The sequence below is a fragment of the Ixodes scapularis genome, unplaced genomic scaffold (genome assembly GCF_016920785.2).
Source record: "Ixodes scapularis isolate PalLabHiFi unplaced genomic scaffold, ASM1692078v2 PGA_scaffold7__128_contigs__length_106722199, whole genome shotgun sequence".
NCBI classification, from domain to species: domain Eukaryota; kingdom Metazoa; phylum Arthropoda; class Arachnida; order Ixodida; family Ixodidae; genus Ixodes; species Ixodes scapularis.
In genome coordinates this window covers 21,001,956-21,020,580 of record NW_024609882.1, presented here as the reverse complement: position 1 = coordinate 21,020,580, position 18,625 = coordinate 21,001,956, and the positions used below count along the sequence as shown (strand labels likewise).

Genomic DNA, 18,625 nt, shown 5'->3' with positions numbered 1-18,625 from the left:
CTTTTCCGAAATTACCTTATCTGTTGTAGTGAAAATGACCATACTTGCATCCTTATTCATGGCAGGACTGCAACATGGAAATTTTGCTCATCATAATTGGCCTAATGCTTGGTTGTACGCACAAAGCATTGCCAGGAAAATAGTTTTGGGAGTTTTAGTTTGTAAATATTTATCTGCATTCATCAATTCCAATACCATGCTCATATAGTAATATAGTCATTTTGAAGTTCAATGCAATCATTAAAATTGTGTGAAGTGAAGCTTGTGCGCATGCACAGTGCTGACAGCAATGCCATCGTAGCGGCATGATGTCAGAGAGTCGAGTCGGTTTTCTGTACACACAACACTTGTGGGCGAGTTGTTCACATAATAATTATAATAAAAAAGGTAGTGGATCCTGTGACATTTATGGCAGTAGTCTGGATTTCACTATACAAAAAAATTCGCGTTTATGTTCATATAAACACTTAGTGTTAAAAAAAAGATTGAAACTGACTTTTAGAAAATGCGTTATGTAAGAGTAAGAATGGAATCGCCAAGTATGGTGCTAGTGGACAAAAAAGCAGTAGTTTTGAGAAAAATGATCCATAATTTTTGAAAATATCGAAAGAACACATTCCATTAGTTTGCTGGGCACGTTTGTCAGAAAAATTGGCCTGTAGTAAACTCATTCTTTTGAGCATTTCTAAAATCCAGGGTGATTTTTGCCAGTCCCCAATCGGCAATATTTAAGGATTCTTGAAAGATATAACATAGAAGAGCGCCATCTTAACAATGTGCTAAGGTGGTTTCAAAGTTTATCCCTTTATGGTGCAAACTCTATGCACTGCAAGCATCCTAAAAAAAAAACTTGATTACAATTGTGCCCGTTTTTCTACCAATAATGCAACCGAACATCCCAGTATGGCTCTTTTTGCGATATATCTGGGAAAAACAAGAGTTTGAGGGGTCTGCTCTTTTCTTCTAATTACACCAGCAACACACACCAGGCTGGGTATCACTGAGAACCTGACCCAAGACACCACGCTACCTTTATTTTTCTTTTCAATGAAATAGAGCACCGGACAAAAATGTCGTTGCTCATTTCACTGCTCATTTCCAACAGCAAACAAGGCAGGCCCATGTCATTCAAGAGGCCCCATGATGTCTCTCCGGAAGAACACAAGTGGTGTTGCATTGCGCTCAACTGCCAAAAGACCTTTTGCTAAATTAAATTACCCAAGCAACAAAAATAATGCTGGGAATGTTGGTACACACGTTGCCTGTGCTTGCCTTACCTGTATGAAAGATTCAAAGTAAATAATCAAAACAAGCTGTTAACGAACGCACGTGCAAAGTGCCATTTTCTTTGATTTTTGCTTTAGGACAATTACTGTTGCAAGCATGTGTACATAACGTGCATAACTATGCTGAAAGCATGTGCTTGAGTGATTTAGTAAGTGGTCTATCAGGAAATTTAAACACCTTCCACTTCCGTAGCGAGCAGACATTTAAGTATGGACCCATCGTGGACTTGTTCGAGATTACTTACCAGTGCCGATTTCCAGCACTTGAGGTGTGCAGACTCGACGCAGTCCGGAACCCGGGAAACACAAACCCTGCAATAGCTTTCCTGGGGTTAGAGAGGACAAGTGAGTCCAGCGTAAAAAACCAGGTCGCAGCATTTGTGACTGCTTTATGTTGGGGAAACAAAACCCCCGAAAACTTGTTTTTAAAATTGTCTTGTCCACCTTGCGTTTGGTGAAGGAGATGTAGAAACAGCACTGGATGCTTCCAAGTTCCAGTAAGGGAAGGCATTCTGCAATTCACAAGGAGGTTGCGGGACTAGAAGAAGCTCTCCTTCCGAGCGAACGGCGGTGAGGAATAGTCGTTTCGAAAGGTCCGTCACGAGCGAACGGTTTTGGTCGCACAGTCTGCCACCAGTGCTTCACTTCGTCGGCACCTCTTGTCCACGTCGCTTGGCGAACCTCGGGGCAAAACCGGGAGAGTCACCGGGCAGGGAGCCAGGGATCTCGCCACTGGCCACGGGCACAGAACGTACTAGGAAGGAGACACGCACGGTGCAAACAAGAGCATACTCGCAGCTCATTCGAAAAGTCGCAGGCATGTTCAAAGTCCCTACTGGGCATGCACTTAGCCACTCCCCCTGTCCAAGCCATGCATATTAGAGAGGGCAAAGTTCTTGCTCGTCGTTAAAAGGCTTCTTTAAAGATCAATTGGGCTTTTGTCAGTGCCAACGACCGGAATCAACGGACGACGCATCTTCGCTCCAGCGACTTTTCTGCCGCATTTGCGTCAAGAAATTGATAAGCATGTGGCTGTTCGGTTACCATTTTGGCAGTTGGGTAAGTGCATACCTCGTAGGGCCTATCACTTACCCGCAACTAAAACTTAACCAATGTCTTAAAAAAAAAAGATCACCAGCGGGTTGAGTGTTCACTGGCACCAATCAACTGCCTTGCCTTGTCCCCCGTTGGTTACGTAGTGCTGGACGTGTCTCAAACGACCCAGCACGTTGCCGTCAGATGTTAGTCCACCGGTGCCCAAGGACGCCAGTTCCCAAGGGCACCAGTTCTCGAGACACCGGTCTTTAGGGGCCCCAGCTCTCGAGGACACCAGTCCTTGAGGACCAGTCACCAGGATACTGTGCCCAAGAGCACAGATTCCTAAGGACTATAGTTCCCAAGGACACAGTGCCAAAGGACAATGCCCAAGGACTCCAGTTCCCAAAGACACCATGCCCAAGGAGACCAGACTGTCGCCCGGGAGGCCCGAGACAGAGCCCTTGGCGGCCCAATCACGGCAGCTGCTGCTCAAAGAGGCAGAGGGTCCGGTGCACAAACTCGTACTGCTCGGCGGTTTGGACCATGCCGCCCCTGAAAGCCGAGGAGTCGTGAGGAGGGAGGGGGGGACGGGGGGGAATGCTCACCTGTCCCCACGCAGGGCACACACGGTGGCCAGCACGTCCACGCTGCCTTCGGCCTCCAGCTGTTGCATGCCGATGCTGCTGGCCACAAAGCAGCCCGTGCGGCCTAGTCCCGCACTGCATGCAAGGGGTCGCCTCATGCAATGACGTGTTTGGCACTTTAGGGAACACGGAAAGGAATAGCTTCGACATATGGAAGGTATTTTTCTATGGTATCCTCAAAGGGCTGCCGATGTGGCTAGGCATGGGAGACGGGCTTGCCGGAAACCAATGGAACAAGCCCAATAAGCATACCAGCAATGGCGATGCCACCACCCCCGTATGAAAAGATTGTCGTACAATCGCTCAGTTAGCCCCTACGGTTATAAACCCAAATACATTAGCAAGCGTAAGCTTTTAGCGAGGCTTCAAACTCTACAATCGCGCGTGTCGGTGCCCGTCAAAGGGGGAAATGTGGGAAAGCCAAAAGGCGACAAGGCTAGCTCCCCATAAATGTCGACTTGATAGCTCTTGAAAGCGTCACACACTCTACGATGGTAACTGGCAAGGTTAGAACGACACGAAAGTACTTTGGTTGTCGAGCTTCCGACACTTAGATGCTTTGGCATGTCATGCACCTTGAGCACGTGCATGCAGCCGAGGCATGGTCAAGGTTAAGGAGTGCTTGCTGGTTGCTGGGCATTCGAAAGTCGTGCCTTGCTACTTTTGTTCTGACAGTGACTATGGTCGTCACAGATATGTGTCCCTTTCTAGGGAGACCCCACAATCTCCCGCTAGTTCAAGATGATGCAGGCCCTCCCTCTTCACAAGCAAAATCGGCAGAATAATGAGGCCTCTAGGACGAGGAGCTCCCGGGTTTTGCAACTGTTCGAGGAAGACTAGCCGCGTCCAAACTCCAAGTCCCCCCTCGGTGCCCCCACCTGCAGTGGACGACGAGAGGCCCGGTTTCTGAGCGCAGCTGCTCGGCTTCCCTGGCCAGGGACAGCAGCTGCTGGGGGCAGGCAGGTGTGCCATGGTCCGGCCAGGCCGTGTACCACAGGTGAGCCACCCGCCGTTGTTCACCACGGCACTGCGAGTGATTCGCGTCATCAGGCACTACTGGATGGGACCCCTAGACACTGCCGGCTAGCACTATTTGGCACCACTGGCAGGCACCATTGACTGGCATCTGTGGGTACCGTCGGTGGACTCCTACAGGCACCACCGGCAGGCAGCAGCAGGTACAACTGGCTGGCACTATTGGGCACTGCTGGCTGACACCATAAGGCATTGTCAGGCACAGCCAGTGGGCACCATCAATCAGCCACTGCCAGTGGTCACCATCAGGCAACACCGTCTGGCACCATCAGGCACTACTGGCTGGCACCACCGGGCACAAACAGATGGCATCATCAGACACTGCTGGCTGGCTGATGGTGTTGACTGGCACCATCAAGCATCACAGTCAGGCATTGCCGGCAGGCACCTTCAGGCACCGCTGGGCACAAACAGCTAGCACCATCAGGCACCGCTAGCTGGCTGATGGTGCCAACGGGCATGTCAGGCACTGCTAGCGACCACCACGGGCAGGGCACGCACCTCTAGAGCCAGCTCCCGCAGGGTGTAGCCGTCCCGAGGCGTTGTCCGCAGCACCGCCACTCCTATCTCCCCGAAGCGGAGGGGTTCTCCCTCTGGCAGGTATTGCTCACACTTCACCTGCAGCCGGTGGGACGTTTGAGACACAATTCCAAGCTTGGGGACACCACAGTCAGACTTTCACTTTGACTCCACGTGAGCCTCAGGCCCCCACTAGACCACTGGGGGTACAGGACACTGGAAGCTTTGTTCCAAGCTCAGATGCAAGAAGAGGATTTCTATACCCTTTCAAAGTCACGCAAACGCTTAGGTGCCCTTGCACTCCTCTTAACCCCAACGGCACTAGACGTAACTAGAAACGTACCCAGCTCAAGATTAGACGGATAGAAAATGGAGTGCCAATATACACTGACAGTGCTTTCAGGTACCCTTGGACTGAAACACTTCTCATCTTATCCACAGCAGCTACAAACATAGAAAGTTCACATATACCACATTGCCAGCCTGCACTCTTTTATGTCTCCATCTCCTTGTTGGTTGATTGTCATGAGTCCACCATGTCTCAAAGCAATTTTAGCTCAATTCCTCCCCAACTGCGAAATAGAAATCTAGCAGCTAGAAGAAAACTAGTCGGTTCAAATTGAAATCTGGTCCACCATAACATGCCTCTATAGCAGGCGTGGCCAGGCTGACCCGGCCTAAGAGCCACAAACAAAAGCACAAAACTTCCAAGAGCCATGGGGGGGGGGGGTGCAGTGTGTGTGCAAGCTTTTGCCCAGAGCAATAAACGGAACTCATCTACTTTCAATCTACCCGGGTCAAAAGTAGTCCAACTGTACGTAAGGTAGCAAGCAGTAGCTCAAGACTACCAAACCGCTACCTCTCTTTCGATTTAAAACACATTCCATTTCTCTTTTTGAAGAAGTGCTCGTGTGACTGGGAGGGAGGCCGTAGGGGGGGGGGGAGCCGCGAGCCACACTTTAAAGGGGGACCAGCAGAAATATTCTTCCGCCTGGCGGAAAGTCCTCCTCGCCCTCTTTCTTTCTTGTATTGTAGCATGGCGAGGAGAGAAGAAAGGTCCCCTTTTGCGCCGGCTTCTTCTGAGAGGATAAGCCGGGAAAATCCCCATTCTGAGCGACGGGCGATGGGTGCGGCAGCAGCGACCTCGTGACTTACAGGTATCTTCAGCTCGTATCGCGTAATCTGCCCTATTTTTTGGCTCTCGCCAAGCCTAGCCCCTCGGGGGTAGGTTTTACGGAGCTGCAAGGCTGCGCCCTCGCAGTCACCGAATTCGAACTGTCGAAGTTTGGTTTAGCCCGTGGCAAAGTAAACGCATACTTGAGAGCTGCGATGCATCTCCGCACCTATTGAAGGAGCGTTTCATAGATATTCTCGGTTGATCAAGGAGCTCAACACACATGCGCGAGATGTGGTGATCTGAATATGTAAGGATGACTTACATCTCCACAAAACATTCCATCTTCAAAAAAAAAAAAAAACGGCTTATCACGCTCAAATTTACCTCAAATTGGGATCGATGGAAAAGAAATGATGTACCAGCCGCGGGCATCTTGTAGAAGGTCTTTGTTTTCTAGCAGTGAGCACAAATTATTGAAAATATTTAGCAGACTATGTTTTCAGGCCATGGTATATTTAGCGGGAGCTCGCGCTGCGACTTTGATTCTTTATCGAGTACGGCTATGGAACGGAAAAGACAATATTAAACGCCTTTTTGGCGAGTCTAGTGTGTCGTGTTATGGTTCAACGTTGCTTGTATTGGTACCATAGCACGGGCCGCCACTTCGAAGTATTTGTGGTGTCTCAAAGAAACTAAAGCAAAAGCAGACACTTTTTTTAACGTGACACAGAACTGTATTTAACATTACGAAAAACTTTTAGGTACCCTACGCCATAGGCGTAGACTACGGGGGGCATCGGGGCTCGTGCCCCCCCTGGTGTGATCCGGGGGGGGGGAGGGGAGCAGAGTTAACGCGCAGCGCTTTCCCGCTCTCCCCCCCCCCCCCCCCACCCCCCTCAAGAAAATGGAAAGTCTAAGCCGCTGCCCTACGCCACGCAGTTAGCACGAACAAACTATCAACGGTATTTCCCACCTTTTTTTTTTTTTTTTTTTTCTGAAGTGAATGATGTTTAGGAAACTGTTAATGCGAGTATCCCAGCTAAGCGGTAGATTTTAGTGCGAGCAAATACATTGCTGGGGAAAATAGCAAAAAGCACCGCTGTCGTGTTTGCGGTAACAGTTTCGCGTAATGTACGCATACCGCTGCACAATCAACGCTAACGGAGTGAATCAGTAAATTTGGTGGCCCCCCAAAAAAGTGGTGTTATTTTGTTTTGTTTTTATGGTTGAAAGGTTGTTATTTTTATACAAGCAATTCCGCAAAGAGTGCTTCCATTGGGCACCAACTTACGAGACATCAATTTGTTCTTATACACTAAATTCTGCATGGCCCTTGCGTAAAAATGTCAATATTGCGTTCGTGCTGGCTGTTTCACGGACAGTTCATGGCTCGAACATTTAAACAAGGCATTTCCAAATAAACATTTTGCGAGTACGCTCTATTAATGGTGGTTCATACAATAATCTATGTTGTTTATTTGGAGGAAAGGAGGTGATGGTGAGGGGAGGGGGAATTGAATACAAAAGACGACTCTAGGGAACCTCGAACCTTGTAAATATTTCGCACAACCTATAATGCTGAGTTAATTAAATCACTTTTGCTTTGTCTGTTTCAGAACTTGTTAAAAGTCGCGCTAAAGGCCAAGACGAACGAAAAGTCAGATGCCCCTGTTTATTTGAGCAAGAAGCGTGTATAAGCGAGATAGAACTGAAAAAGCATACGAGTGTAACCGTAGCAATCTCCGACCAAGCCTGAACCTCACTTTTTTCTAAAACCACGGAGATGACTGCTTTTGACGACTTGATAAAGCAAGCCAAAGCCGTTAATAAGTGTGACTCGTCAGCTGTGATAACCAAGGCGCTGCGACGATTTCTTGAAACCTTTCACCTATTAAAACAAATTGTGTAATAAATCCATTGCCATATTATGCTTAATTGCGCTGATTTTGTAGCGGTGGGCGTGTATTACGTGGCACTGTTAGCCTGAACACGACATCGGCGCTTTTTACTATTTCTGCCAGCAACATGTATTGTCTAGCACTGAGCTCTGCCACTTAGGTTGGATAGTTGCATAACAGTTTTCTAAACATCATTCACTTCTAAGAAACCAAAATGGGAAAGACCGGCGATAGTTCGTCTGTGCCAACTGCGTGGCAGTATACCTAACATGTATTTGCAATGACAAATTACAAACGCTTTTCATATTAAAAAAAATCGGCTACATTTGATCTTTTTTTTTTAATGCTTTAAAATACTTTAAACGAGCAGCACGTGCTATAGCACCGATTTAAGCAATGTTGAACTAAAGCACGACACGCTTCGATAGCCGCACTCGATAAAGAATGCTCACAGAAAGGTTATAGCTTATATATTGTTGTAGGGTACGGTTATCCAAGAGCCAAAGACGATCCACTAAAACTTTTTCGTATCAACACACACCATTACTGCCTTCTCACCTCACCTGGTTGTTGGGATGCGTAAATATAAATGTCATCTACACATTCGTTGGCCATCATATAGTGTGAGTTACGCACACAATAATTTGTGCTCGCTGCTAGAAAACAGACCTTCGACAAGATGCCCGCGCCTGGTACATCGTTTTCATTTCCATCGATCTCAATTTGAGGCAGGTTTGAGCGTGATCAGCCGTTTTTTTCTTTCGTTTTTTTTTTTGAAGATGGAATGTTTTGTGAAGATGTAAGTCATCCTTACATATTCAAGTCACCATATCTCGCGCATGTTTTGAGCTCCTTGATCAGCCGAACATATCTATGAAACGTTCCTTCAATGTGTGCGGGATGCATCGCAGCTCCCAAGTATGCGTTTACTTTGCCACAGGTTAAACCGAAGACCTTCGACAGCTGAAATTCGGTGACTGCGCGGGCGCAGCCTTGCAGCTCCGTAAAACCTACACCCGAGGGGCTAGGCTTGGCGAGAGCCAAAAAAAAACGGGGCAGATTACGCGATAGGAGCTGAAGATACCTGTAAGTCACAAGGTCGCTGCTGCTGCACCCATCGCCCGCCGCTCAGAAAGGGGATTTTCTCGGCTTACCCTCTCAGAAGACGCCGGCGCAAAAGAGGACCTTTCCCCTCGCCTCCCGGTGCTACAATACAAGAAAGAAAGAGGGCAAGGAGGACTTTCCGCCAGGCGGAAGAATATTTCTGCAGGTCCCCCTTTAACACGCGAAGAGCTACATGCGGCTCGCGAGCTGCAGCTTGGCCACCCCTGCTCTATGGCATCAAACAAGATGTTCAGTGCCATCAGGACAGGACAGGATATTCCAGAAAACGAGGCTATGCAGTCGAGGAGCATAGAAGGCAAAATGTAATAGAAAATGGGCGCGACACGTGCAACGTGTTTCACATTCACCTGAGGTACACCACCCAAGTGACAAGAGGAACCATTGGCCAAATTGCCAAAGCACCGAAGAGAATGTTGGGAACGTAAGTACACATGCTCGCTTTACGAGTATGAAAGATTCAAATTAAATAATGAGATAAGGCAAGGACAACTGCACAAGCAAAGTTCCGTTTGTTTTAGGTTCTTGCTTTTCAACAGTTGTTGCTGGACACACTGTACTCCATTCACCACAACGGTGACATTGCGATGGAATATATGTGCTTGTTGGACCGATCATGAATGTGCTAACATTTCGTGCAGCGGTTATATATAACAAAGCATGATGAATGTAGCCTTTCAGCACTTTTCTGCAGGATGAACATTCTCGAAACCCCTCTTCTCCCTGGTGCGAGCAGATCAGGTCACTTAGTGCGAGCATGAAAGACGGTTATAGAGAGCAACGGCGTGACATAACACCTAGCAACATCCAAATTGCATCCAAACTGGCAAAGCGGGACGTCGTTGGCGATTTTCAGTTGCTAGCTGTTTCATCACGACGTCGCTCCCTGTAACCAGCCAATCCTGTACGGCCTCCGTTGCTACGCGTCCTATCACCAAGCCTCATGACGTATGCACCCCGCCACCATCTGTCGGCACTTGCAGAAGGTGTCTCCTAGCCAGTTTCCATGGCCAGTGGGGCCTTGGTGCCATATGTTCCAAACTTTATATATGTAAGCTCCAAACCAGTCCAAGGTCAGCGCACGTACCAGGGCACTAATGCTAAAGCATTAAAAAATAAAGGCAGCCAACCTTGGCGTCTTCGACTAAGTTGGTGATCATGACGATGACGGGCGCCCGTTCCTGCCACACCATGGCCCAGAAGTCGGCCACTGTGTGCGGGAGGGGTCCCTGGGTGGCGATGTAGGCGCTGCGGGCCCCCTTGAAGCCCCGCAGCCGGTTGGCGTTGATGTAGTCTCCCCGGGGCCCCAGCAGCACCCGGCTGTGCTCGTCTGCAGAGAGGGCGCCCCCTGCAGCAACCCTTCCAACCTCCGCCCGGCCAGCCGCCGTCCGGGCATTGCCTGGCGCCCACTCACTCGGCAGGATGCTCCGGTAGCGGTTCTTGCCGCCACAGCCCGGAACGGCCGCTCGCTCGGGGTGGTTCATCGGGATGTCCTGCGATGGTGACCGGGTGCTCTTATAGTTGTTGACGGCTTAAGAAACGCAGGGCGAGGCTTATTACATTCAAGCTCCTTGCTTCACGATTCATTCTTCAGCGTTCTTGTCGGCCAATGCAGCAGTCCCATTGGCTGTGGCACGATAATGAGACGCTTAGGACTCGCCACGCCGCAAGCTCTTTAGGCCGTCGGCGACTATGGCACCGTTTGCACGTGGCGATGCCAAGCTTGCTCAAGTACTCAAGCGAGTGGTGGCACACGACCGCGCCTCACTTTTGCAAGCTGTAATACAGCGCGACACAAATCGACAAGGGTGCAGACACGCGCGTCAGCTTCCAAGCAGCAACAAAGGGATCCGGACAAATATTGGAGTGCAGCACGTGACTCAGCAGTCGCTTGCGGTCAATAGGTAAAGTGCAAGGTTGCGCAGTGCATCAGTGGGGATGGATTGGCTCAGAGTACAGCCGACTTCGAAACGAAACCGAGCGCGGAAACTGCGGGGAACGTAGGGGGACATTTGCGGAAACGCTCGAATCGCGCCACCCCACGCGCGCCATCTGCAGGGAAGGCACGCACTCACCCAAAACTCTGAGTGAAGGGCAGCCACGTTGCTCAGGCAAGAGCGCAGCTGGGCTCGAGTCAGCCTCCGGCTTGCCAGGTACGGCCCGGAGCCCCTGCGAGTGCGGGATTCCTGCGGTGACGATTCATTTACCGACGGGGTGGGTGGAAAGGGATACGCACTGCTTGTCCGAGTTGCCCGTGCGCTGGAGATCCAGGGTCAGGGAGGCATTGGATCCCCGCCTGCGAGAGAGGGATGGCCGGTATGCGGAGAGCAAGTCGTGTGCTTCTTGCACAGGAGTTGCGGTCACGTCAGAACGACGCCGAGCTCCAGCCGCTTTGACCTAAAGAATAGTCGGTAGACCTCAATGCTAGAAGCCTCGAGGTCTACCCACTATTTGTATTTTTTCAATCGGCCAATAAGAGTTTGGCCTTCTGACATCATCGCAAACCCTGTGCAAGAAGCAAACAAACTTACACTCCGCATAACGCACAAGTTGAAGACACGTTCCAGGCACCATACCGTTGGAGAGGGATTGCTGGGGGAGGGGGGGTGATGCCGTAAGCCTCACCTCTCCAGGAGACCCCTTGTCCTGTGCAGGGGGCTGGGCCCCGCGGACTGTACTGCCGTGGGCACGCACTGCAGGGGAAGCGTGTCGCCGCCGGCTGGAGGAGGCCCCAGCCACAGTTCGGGGTCGCCCTTGGAAGGGAGTGGCTTGCGCTGCAACCACCACGCCAGCTGCAACGCAAACGGGGCCCCGGTCGAGCGAGACGGCCCTCCAAGGATTCGGGAAGCGTTCCGAGGCGCTTCGGGGGAAAGCCGTGCGGCACCCGGCGACGCCAGAAATGCGTTGGGACTCGGGCACCCTTTTCGAAATTTTCGGGCAGGAAGCAATACCAGAGATGTGGCGTCCTCCAGTACCACTCGACAAAATTTAAAAAGGATCTATTAAGGACCCTTTTTCTTCGTATTGGCGAAAACACTTCAATCTCAACTTTCAGAACTATGTCGGTGGAATGCGGGGCCCAATGCGGAGGTACGCAACACTGAGAAAAGGACAAAACAAAAGAATGTGAAACTGCCCTTTTTTTTACATATATTAGTCTTTGCAACCTTCACGTTAGTGCTCGCCGATTTGTAGGCGGTCCGAGACAAGTGCTTCGGCGGAAGGTGAAGATACCAGTGGGGAGGCCCAGCATTGACCAATACGTAAAATCTATTTCTCTTTCTTTGGTATAGTCCCTTACTCATGGGAGGAGTTAGGCCAGACCACTCACCAGAGGGCAGAGCCCAGCCAGCAGCAGCAGCAGCACGGCACCCACCCCAAGGGCCAGTAGCCAGGCCGGACGCACACCGGGCCGGGGCTGCGCCTGCGTGTACGGAGGTCAAGACGGTGCAGCGTCACGGGCATCCGGCATTCCCTCTTCGAGCCTCCGGGTCGTTGGGCAACCCTGTGTCAGGTCTGGCACCCAGATGCAACCAGACGGGCTCGGTCTTTCTACGACTTCGATGCCGGGCCCATACGTATGCAAGATACTATTGCACTGCTTTCCATCGCGAATGAGTTGCCGACTCATCTTAGAGAATTCTCTCAGCTATGATGCAAAGCCAGCTTTTTTTTTGGGGGGGGGGGGGGGGGGGGGGGGGGGGAGAAATAAATTAAAACAAAAATACGCTTTAGACGGCTACTAAAAAACACTGCGAGCGTTGGCGTCCCAGGCACTCACCGTGGCCGGAGTAGGGGCCGTCTGCTGCCTCGCATCTCCCGACGAGACCTGGGCACAAAATAGGCTCTGGTGACTGGAGGTACGCATTAGAAAAGTCAACAACATTGATGCCCCAAAATGATCCGTGAATGCCCAACTCCCTCACCCCCCCTCCCTCCGGCCATCAACGTGATTTGTCAGGTCGAAACAACCGTCCACAAAGCTGCCTTCACACTTTCACGATTATCTTCACTTGAAGTTGGTAAAACAATAACACTTGTAAAAAAAGTGAGGCTGAGAGTGGAAACTCATGAAAAGCTTGCAAGAGGAAACTAGGTGCTGCACCAGACGACGAGAAAACGGTGCACCGTACCGGTCGGTGTTTGTCACATGAACAGACGATTTGCGCACTTTTCGAGCAACCTCGAGCAACACAAGGTGCAACAACACTCGCTGCTCACCCTGTCGTCTTCTTAGCAGTCGCTGCTCGGGTAGTTTGTAATTAAAAATAAGATTTCTCAGCTTTAAAGAATCTTAAAGGGATATTACAACGAAATTTCGGCGCTCATTTTTTGGTCTATATGTGTTCAAAAAAGCAGCATCACATCAAACATACCAATATTTTGTTAAAAAAATCACGAAAAGGAATTTTAAAACGAATTAAACGATTAGCAAAGAGCACCTGGTGGATGTCGCTAACGCCCCGCTTGTAATGCCCGTCTAGGAACCTTGACAGTTAGTGACGGAGGTTGTCTCGTCTCCGGCCACGACGAGAGAAGAGGGGCAGGAGGAACTCCCCTCTTCCCGAGAATGCCTTTTGTGTGTCGCAGAAGTCGCTATTGCCCCCCTACAAGATTACAGAAGATGAACCCGTCACTCAAAATTCGTACAAAAGCAGCCGCTTCGGTGGCTGGAACGACTAGGCCATCCTTTCGACGTCAGCCTCGCCGTAGCTTTGGTCGTCTTGAGACGACCTACGTCACGATTGTGTTGGATGTCACATGTTCTCTGCTGGGCCTTCTCCGAGCGCTTGCCAGAGTGGGCCGTTTAGAACGAAAAATACAGCCACCAGGCTCAAAATACAAACGTGCGATTGTCATTTACGGATATTGTGGATCATATTCAACCTATTTTTGAACACGACGGGAATATTTCAAATTTCGTTGAAGTATCCCTTTAAAGGGCAACTCCGCTTCATTTTTGATATTTAGAAAACTATGTAGCCCTCTTCAGTATCATATAGGAAGACCCCATGTCAAATATTACGATCTAATTCCGTCTATATATTTAATAAACTGGCCAGCGAACCTTCAAGCGAGCCAAGTCGCCGAAATCTGCCAACTCTAGCGTGCGGCGCGAGGCGCAATCATCAGCGCAGTCAATGCCACGGAGTTGGAGCGGCCAACGTTGAACCACTACGTCAGAGGCATGCATACTTCATTCTCACGTTTTGCTTGTTTTTACTTTTCAGAGCGAAATTTAACGATGACGTCATGAGTTTCTCCTCCCGGTGTTGGCTGACCGGGCGTTCACGTGATCACCGCTGCCCTGCGCGCTTATCGGTCTGTTTCTCCGCTCCCCTTCTCCTCTTTCGTCTTCTCCCCTTCCCCCTCTCCCCCGGGCCATCACCGTCCACGCCATGCAAAGCGACCTGCCCGCGTCCAAAAAAAAAAAAAAAGGACCTGCCCGCGTCGCGTGTCCTGTTTCTCGCTCCCTCCCGAACGTCACAAGACCACGTGGTTCGACGTGAGGTGCTCATGACTGTGACGACCCGAGACCAATGTTGCCTGACGCAACCGAAGTTTCGGTTTCGGTATCTGCTGATGTTTAAATTAGGATTACACAAATATTATTCCACATTTCGCGAATCCGAAGACGTAGAGTTGTTGAGTATTACTTTGTGAATGTGAATCACATGGAAGCCTAAATTTTTCGGAATTGAGCGGAGTTGCCCTTTAAGAACTAATGGAAATGTTTTATAAACCATTTATTATATATGATGTCACAAGCGGTTCTTACATGGTACATTGTGCAGTAGGCAAGCAAACCTTTCATTCTCCTTGCATTTGCAAGCAAAGTTGGCTCATAATTCTCATAACCTTATGTTCCACTTACTGGTGACACTAGCGTCCACAACCAAATTTTGCGAATCCAACCATCAGGCATGTTAGACGACAAAGTAAATTACGAATGTCGGTCACAAGCTTACAAACTTGAGTGAGCATGCGAGACCATATTCATACATAGCACCTCACCACAGAAATGAAAAGGCTCAAATAAACACGGCAGAAGGCGCAATGTTTTTTTAGTTCAACAATGCCAGGTGGCAGCAGCGTTCTATTGTGCCATTACTGTGGGGAAACCTCAGGTTGGGTGAAGGGCCCTCTGACCAGCAGGGGAGAGAGGAGGAACGTACGGTGGGCCTGGTGTCTTCGAGCCTTGTCAGGGTAACGATCTGCACCGAGGGAACTTCGTCCGTCTGCTCGAGCCTGGCAGCTGCACGGGCAAGCTTAGGATTCACACAGCAGTCACAGACGTTTCGTCGGTAGAGAGCGCTATACAGGCAGCGCCAACAAACGTCGGGTGTTAAGGTTTTTCTCGCACACCATCAAAACTATTATAGTACCCGACAGGTCAAGGATGACAGGGAGTCCTTCGGTTGTCCTGCCTTTAGTGTGAGTTTCCTACCTTTGATAATGCTTCGGCGACATCGAGTGTGCACACGCAGCCAAAGCACGACAGAAGACAAGAAGTGCACTCTCGAGGTCGAGCATTCGAAAGGGACACCCTGCCGATAGAAACCATAGTGTGGTAGGACGTGATTGCCCCAAGCACAAAGTTAGGTGGTAAAAGTTTGTGTAAGTGAACACCCTGTATGAAATGAGAGCCAACTAGACGTTGATTGTTTAGACCAGGGGTCTCCAAACCCCGGCCCGCGGAGGTCTTTCGACCGGCCCGCGGCTCGCCGCTGTTCTTCCAATGAAGCCTGACCCACGGCCCGCTTCCAGCAAGCCCGCTGCTACCGGCGCCAAAAATAAGCGCACACGTAAAGAAACAGCGCCACTGTGCGGACCAACTGCGTAAACGAAGATACCAGAAGAAGCGAGACAAAACTGCCGATCGAATAAGTTTGGAGACCACTCGTTTACACAAGAGGTCAGTTTGTCGCTAAGATAAGGTAACTCAGCTTCTCGTAGTGGATGAGCAATTTGGCAAGCGCAGCACGGCCGCTAACCTTGGACTTTTTGATGCGCGTCCTGGATCGGTGGTAAGACGACAGCGCATCGGTAAGATGCTTGTCCAGATTGAAATGGGCAGAGGGATTCGCACGCAGGAATGATCCTTGGATTCTACAGAGCCAGCGAGCCTCAACACTGTTACAAGGACCGGTTCTCATAGCTTGCCGCTGTAATGCCGCAACTCGTGCGGTTCCGTGACGTGATTCGTTTGCCGCCAACCTGTCATTTTCTTTGCAAGGATTATCGGCAACGTGACACCTCTAGAACCACACTATTGGTTCTGCCTAAAGTCGTAGCAGGTCCGCTCAAAGTCGCTTGCAGCGAGCGCTACAGATCAAGCCCTGCGAGATTGTTTCCCTGAGGGCATCAGACATCTTGTGCCTGGGATACCTATTCACCTTACGAGACGGTTTAACCGTCTCGTAAGGTGAACAAGCGCTAGACAAGCTCGAATTCTCCTCTGGAGGTGTCCATTATAAAAGTTTCAGTAACACTCTCAAAACCGAGTCACAGCGAAGAGGAGGATTGCGTTCGTATCATAATTTAGAGACAAAAAAAAAAAAAAAAAAATAAAAACAAAAGGGGTGTCGTACTTACAGCACACAGTTGAGATGCAGAAGCATGATACGAGTGGCCATATGCAGCTCAAACACCAGAGCTTCATGATTTAGTTTATAATAAAGTCATGTTTACATCCTACACATGCTCCCTCATACGTACTCACTCTCATGGCAAATTCTCAACAAGTCGAACTTGGCTTGGCTTGACCGAAGAAGCTTGAATAATCAAGTCAACCCAAACTCACCAACCTCACGAAAAGCACAAAAAAACCTTAAAAATAGGTTTAAATAGCAACAAAAAACCCCGAAATGAATGAGTCAATAATGTAATAACTTAAAAAAAAAAAGAAAGACGTTTCCTGTGCATTCTGGCTGCCGCAAGTGGCGGAGTGCAGCGGAGCACAACGTTTGCAGGCCATCCATTTCCTGTATCGCCGCTCTTGAGGAGGAGGAGGAGGAGGAGAAGAGGGTACGGAGGAGAGGGTATGCCCCTTTTCCTTTCCTCTTCCACGAGGTTACGGACAGCGTTCACTTGGTAGTTTTGGGACTTTATACTTCGGTGTACAATGACATATTAGCGGAAAACAAACAGCGCAAGGACAAGGACAGAGTAGAAGGCGGTAGACACACACAATACAATGACATAAAAACAATACAATGACATATAAATTCACGGCTATCAAGCCGCAAGTCGGCATCTGTAATCAATCATCCACCTTCTCAAATTTTGTGCGCAAGCACAAAATTTGTTTTGTTTGTAGTAATTAATTTGTTTATGCAATATCCACTGCGCCAAATCAGACATTACAGGGGGAGCGGGGGGGGGGGGGGGGGGGGGGATATACATACAAAAACAACATACAATGTCAGTCAGATCTCTGCTCCACGGCAGATGAATTATTCAAACAACACATAAACCGTATAAACCATGCAAGGGAATGCAAGCTAGCTAGATTTAATCTAACATGGAAAATAAGTCATAATTGATCGTACTCCAACCACAGACGGAGACAATCGATTCCTAGATAGTTCTTGGACAAAAGGACATAAATACCTCTCTTCTGAACGAAATTTCTTGCACCTTTAATCTGTGGTCAACACGCTCCGATTGATAGTAAAGCCGCATTATATATACATGTATCTTTGTATGCCAACTGTCGAAGTAAATGCCGTGAAACAGCTTCAAACGAAGTGTTCTTTTGCGAGTTTCCACTAACTCCCATTTTAAGATATATTTTGTGCGTGTCGCGCTGAAATCTCTAATACAGTTCCCCGTAACAAATCGAGCGGCTAAGTTCCACAGTCTTTCTAATTTTATTTTGCCACGTGCTCTAGGCGGGTCCCAAACGACACATGCGTATTCCATAACTGATCGGACGTATGTTTTATAGAGCAATGCGGCACCGCAGGCCTAAGGTATGCGCCAATGGCCTTTCTGTGCTGTCCAGGGTGGTGCTGTCGCAGCCCTTTAGGCGGAATGAAGATTATTATTATTATTGTTATTATTATTGGTTGCACAACGTTGGCGCGAATGTACAAAATAGCTTCACTACAGTCTAGAAGTTTTTTGCGCGACATCATCATGAACCAACTAGGCCAAAAACAAGTTTTAATTGACTACATAGCTTCACTACAGCTTCACCCAACGGCTTCAACCGAGCTCCACACTTGGTGCCATTCGACGGAAACCCAAATGAAAATTATGTGAACTCGGACCGTTGGTTTTCTCTCACAAGAAGTAGGGCGAAAACTCTGCAGGGAATGTCTCTAGGAGCTAAAGGCGAGACCATTAGAAATTGAGCAATCAGCTCAAATTCGCATTCCAAATGCGCTTTATTCCACCAACGGCACGCAGAAACCGAAACTAAAAACAGACAAGCGTACACACAACAAAAGCAAACAGTATTTTGTGACACAAACGTAAACCGTAAAAATCCATTTTTTTCTTGAAGTTCATATATTATAAAGTACTGAATGTAAATGTGATAGCAAAAACCATCCCACTAGGATACCAGTATAAATAAAGTCATTATCATCCAATCCAATCCAATAGAATTTCTAGTGGCTTGACTATGGTGGCTAATTGGCTATCCGACGGTTGTGGTCTGTGGTGGACGTTTGTTGCCTTGTCTGGATGAGGTTTGATCATCTCTGTATCTTCTAGACAGCGACTGGATCAATCATCCAAACTCGTCTTAACTGCAACATCGTGTCCATGTTCAATGATTGCGCGATTTCCTGAAATTTGATTGTGTCGCCTGATGTTCAGTGGGTGCTGCGTGTGTGCTTTTTCCTGACATGTTGGCCCTAGAGCACAACACTTTTCTTGGCTATGCAGTGGAAGGTACAGGCCCACGTTCCCTCCCATTTTGAGTGTACGCAGGCTCTCCACCTCTCCCCATTTCCG

At 49.1% G+C, this 18,625-nt stretch overlaps 1 protein-coding gene across 2 annotated transcripts; it reads right to left on the bottom strand.

Annotated features, from left to right (window-relative positions):
- Positions 1-1,644: 1,644 nt before the first annotated feature.
- Positions 1,645-16,646, bottom strand: LOC8029500 (tyrosine-protein phosphatase non-receptor type 5). 2 transcript variants are annotated; one of them, XM_029973558.4, is made up of 13 exons: positions 16,256-16,646; positions 14,836-14,915; positions 12,441-12,488; positions 11,991-12,083; positions 11,285-11,451; positions 10,896-10,955; positions 10,735-10,828; positions 10,074-10,152; positions 9,790-9,989; positions 4,505-4,621; positions 3,847-3,995; positions 2,930-3,043; positions 1,645-2,876 (listed from the first exon to the last, which is right to left on the bottom strand). In XM_029973558.4, the coding sequence occupies exons 1-13, from the start codon at positions 16,320-16,322 to the stop codon at positions 2,798-2,800; spliced, it is 1,347 nt and encodes a 448-aa protein (XP_029829418.3). In that variant the 5' UTR covers positions 16,323-16,646; the 3' UTR covers positions 1,645-2,797. The 2 variants fall into 2 exon arrangements, with proteins under 2 accessions (XP_029829418.3, XP_040359802.2); XM_040503868.2 differs by having other exon boundaries at positions 9,790-10,152; positions 16,256-16,425.
- Positions 16,647-18,625: the final 1,979 nt, after the last annotated feature.

What these genes read in the sequence shown, in the direction of transcription:
- LOC8029500 (XM_040503868.2), bottom strand. Translation starts at nt 16,322, where the DNA reads ATGAAGCTCTGGTGTTTGAGCTGCATATGGCCACTCGTATCATGCTTC. An exon ending in CTGCATCTCAACTGTGTGCT is followed by an intron (nt 14,916 to 16,255) that starts GTAAGTACGACA and finishes TTGCCCGTGCAG; the next exon opens with CTGCCAGGCTCGAGCAGACG. An exon ending in CGGCCCCTACTCCGGCCACG is followed by an intron (nt 12,084 to 12,440) that starts GTGAGTGCCTGG and finishes CCGTACACGCAG; the next exon opens with GCGCAGCCCCGGCCCGGTGT.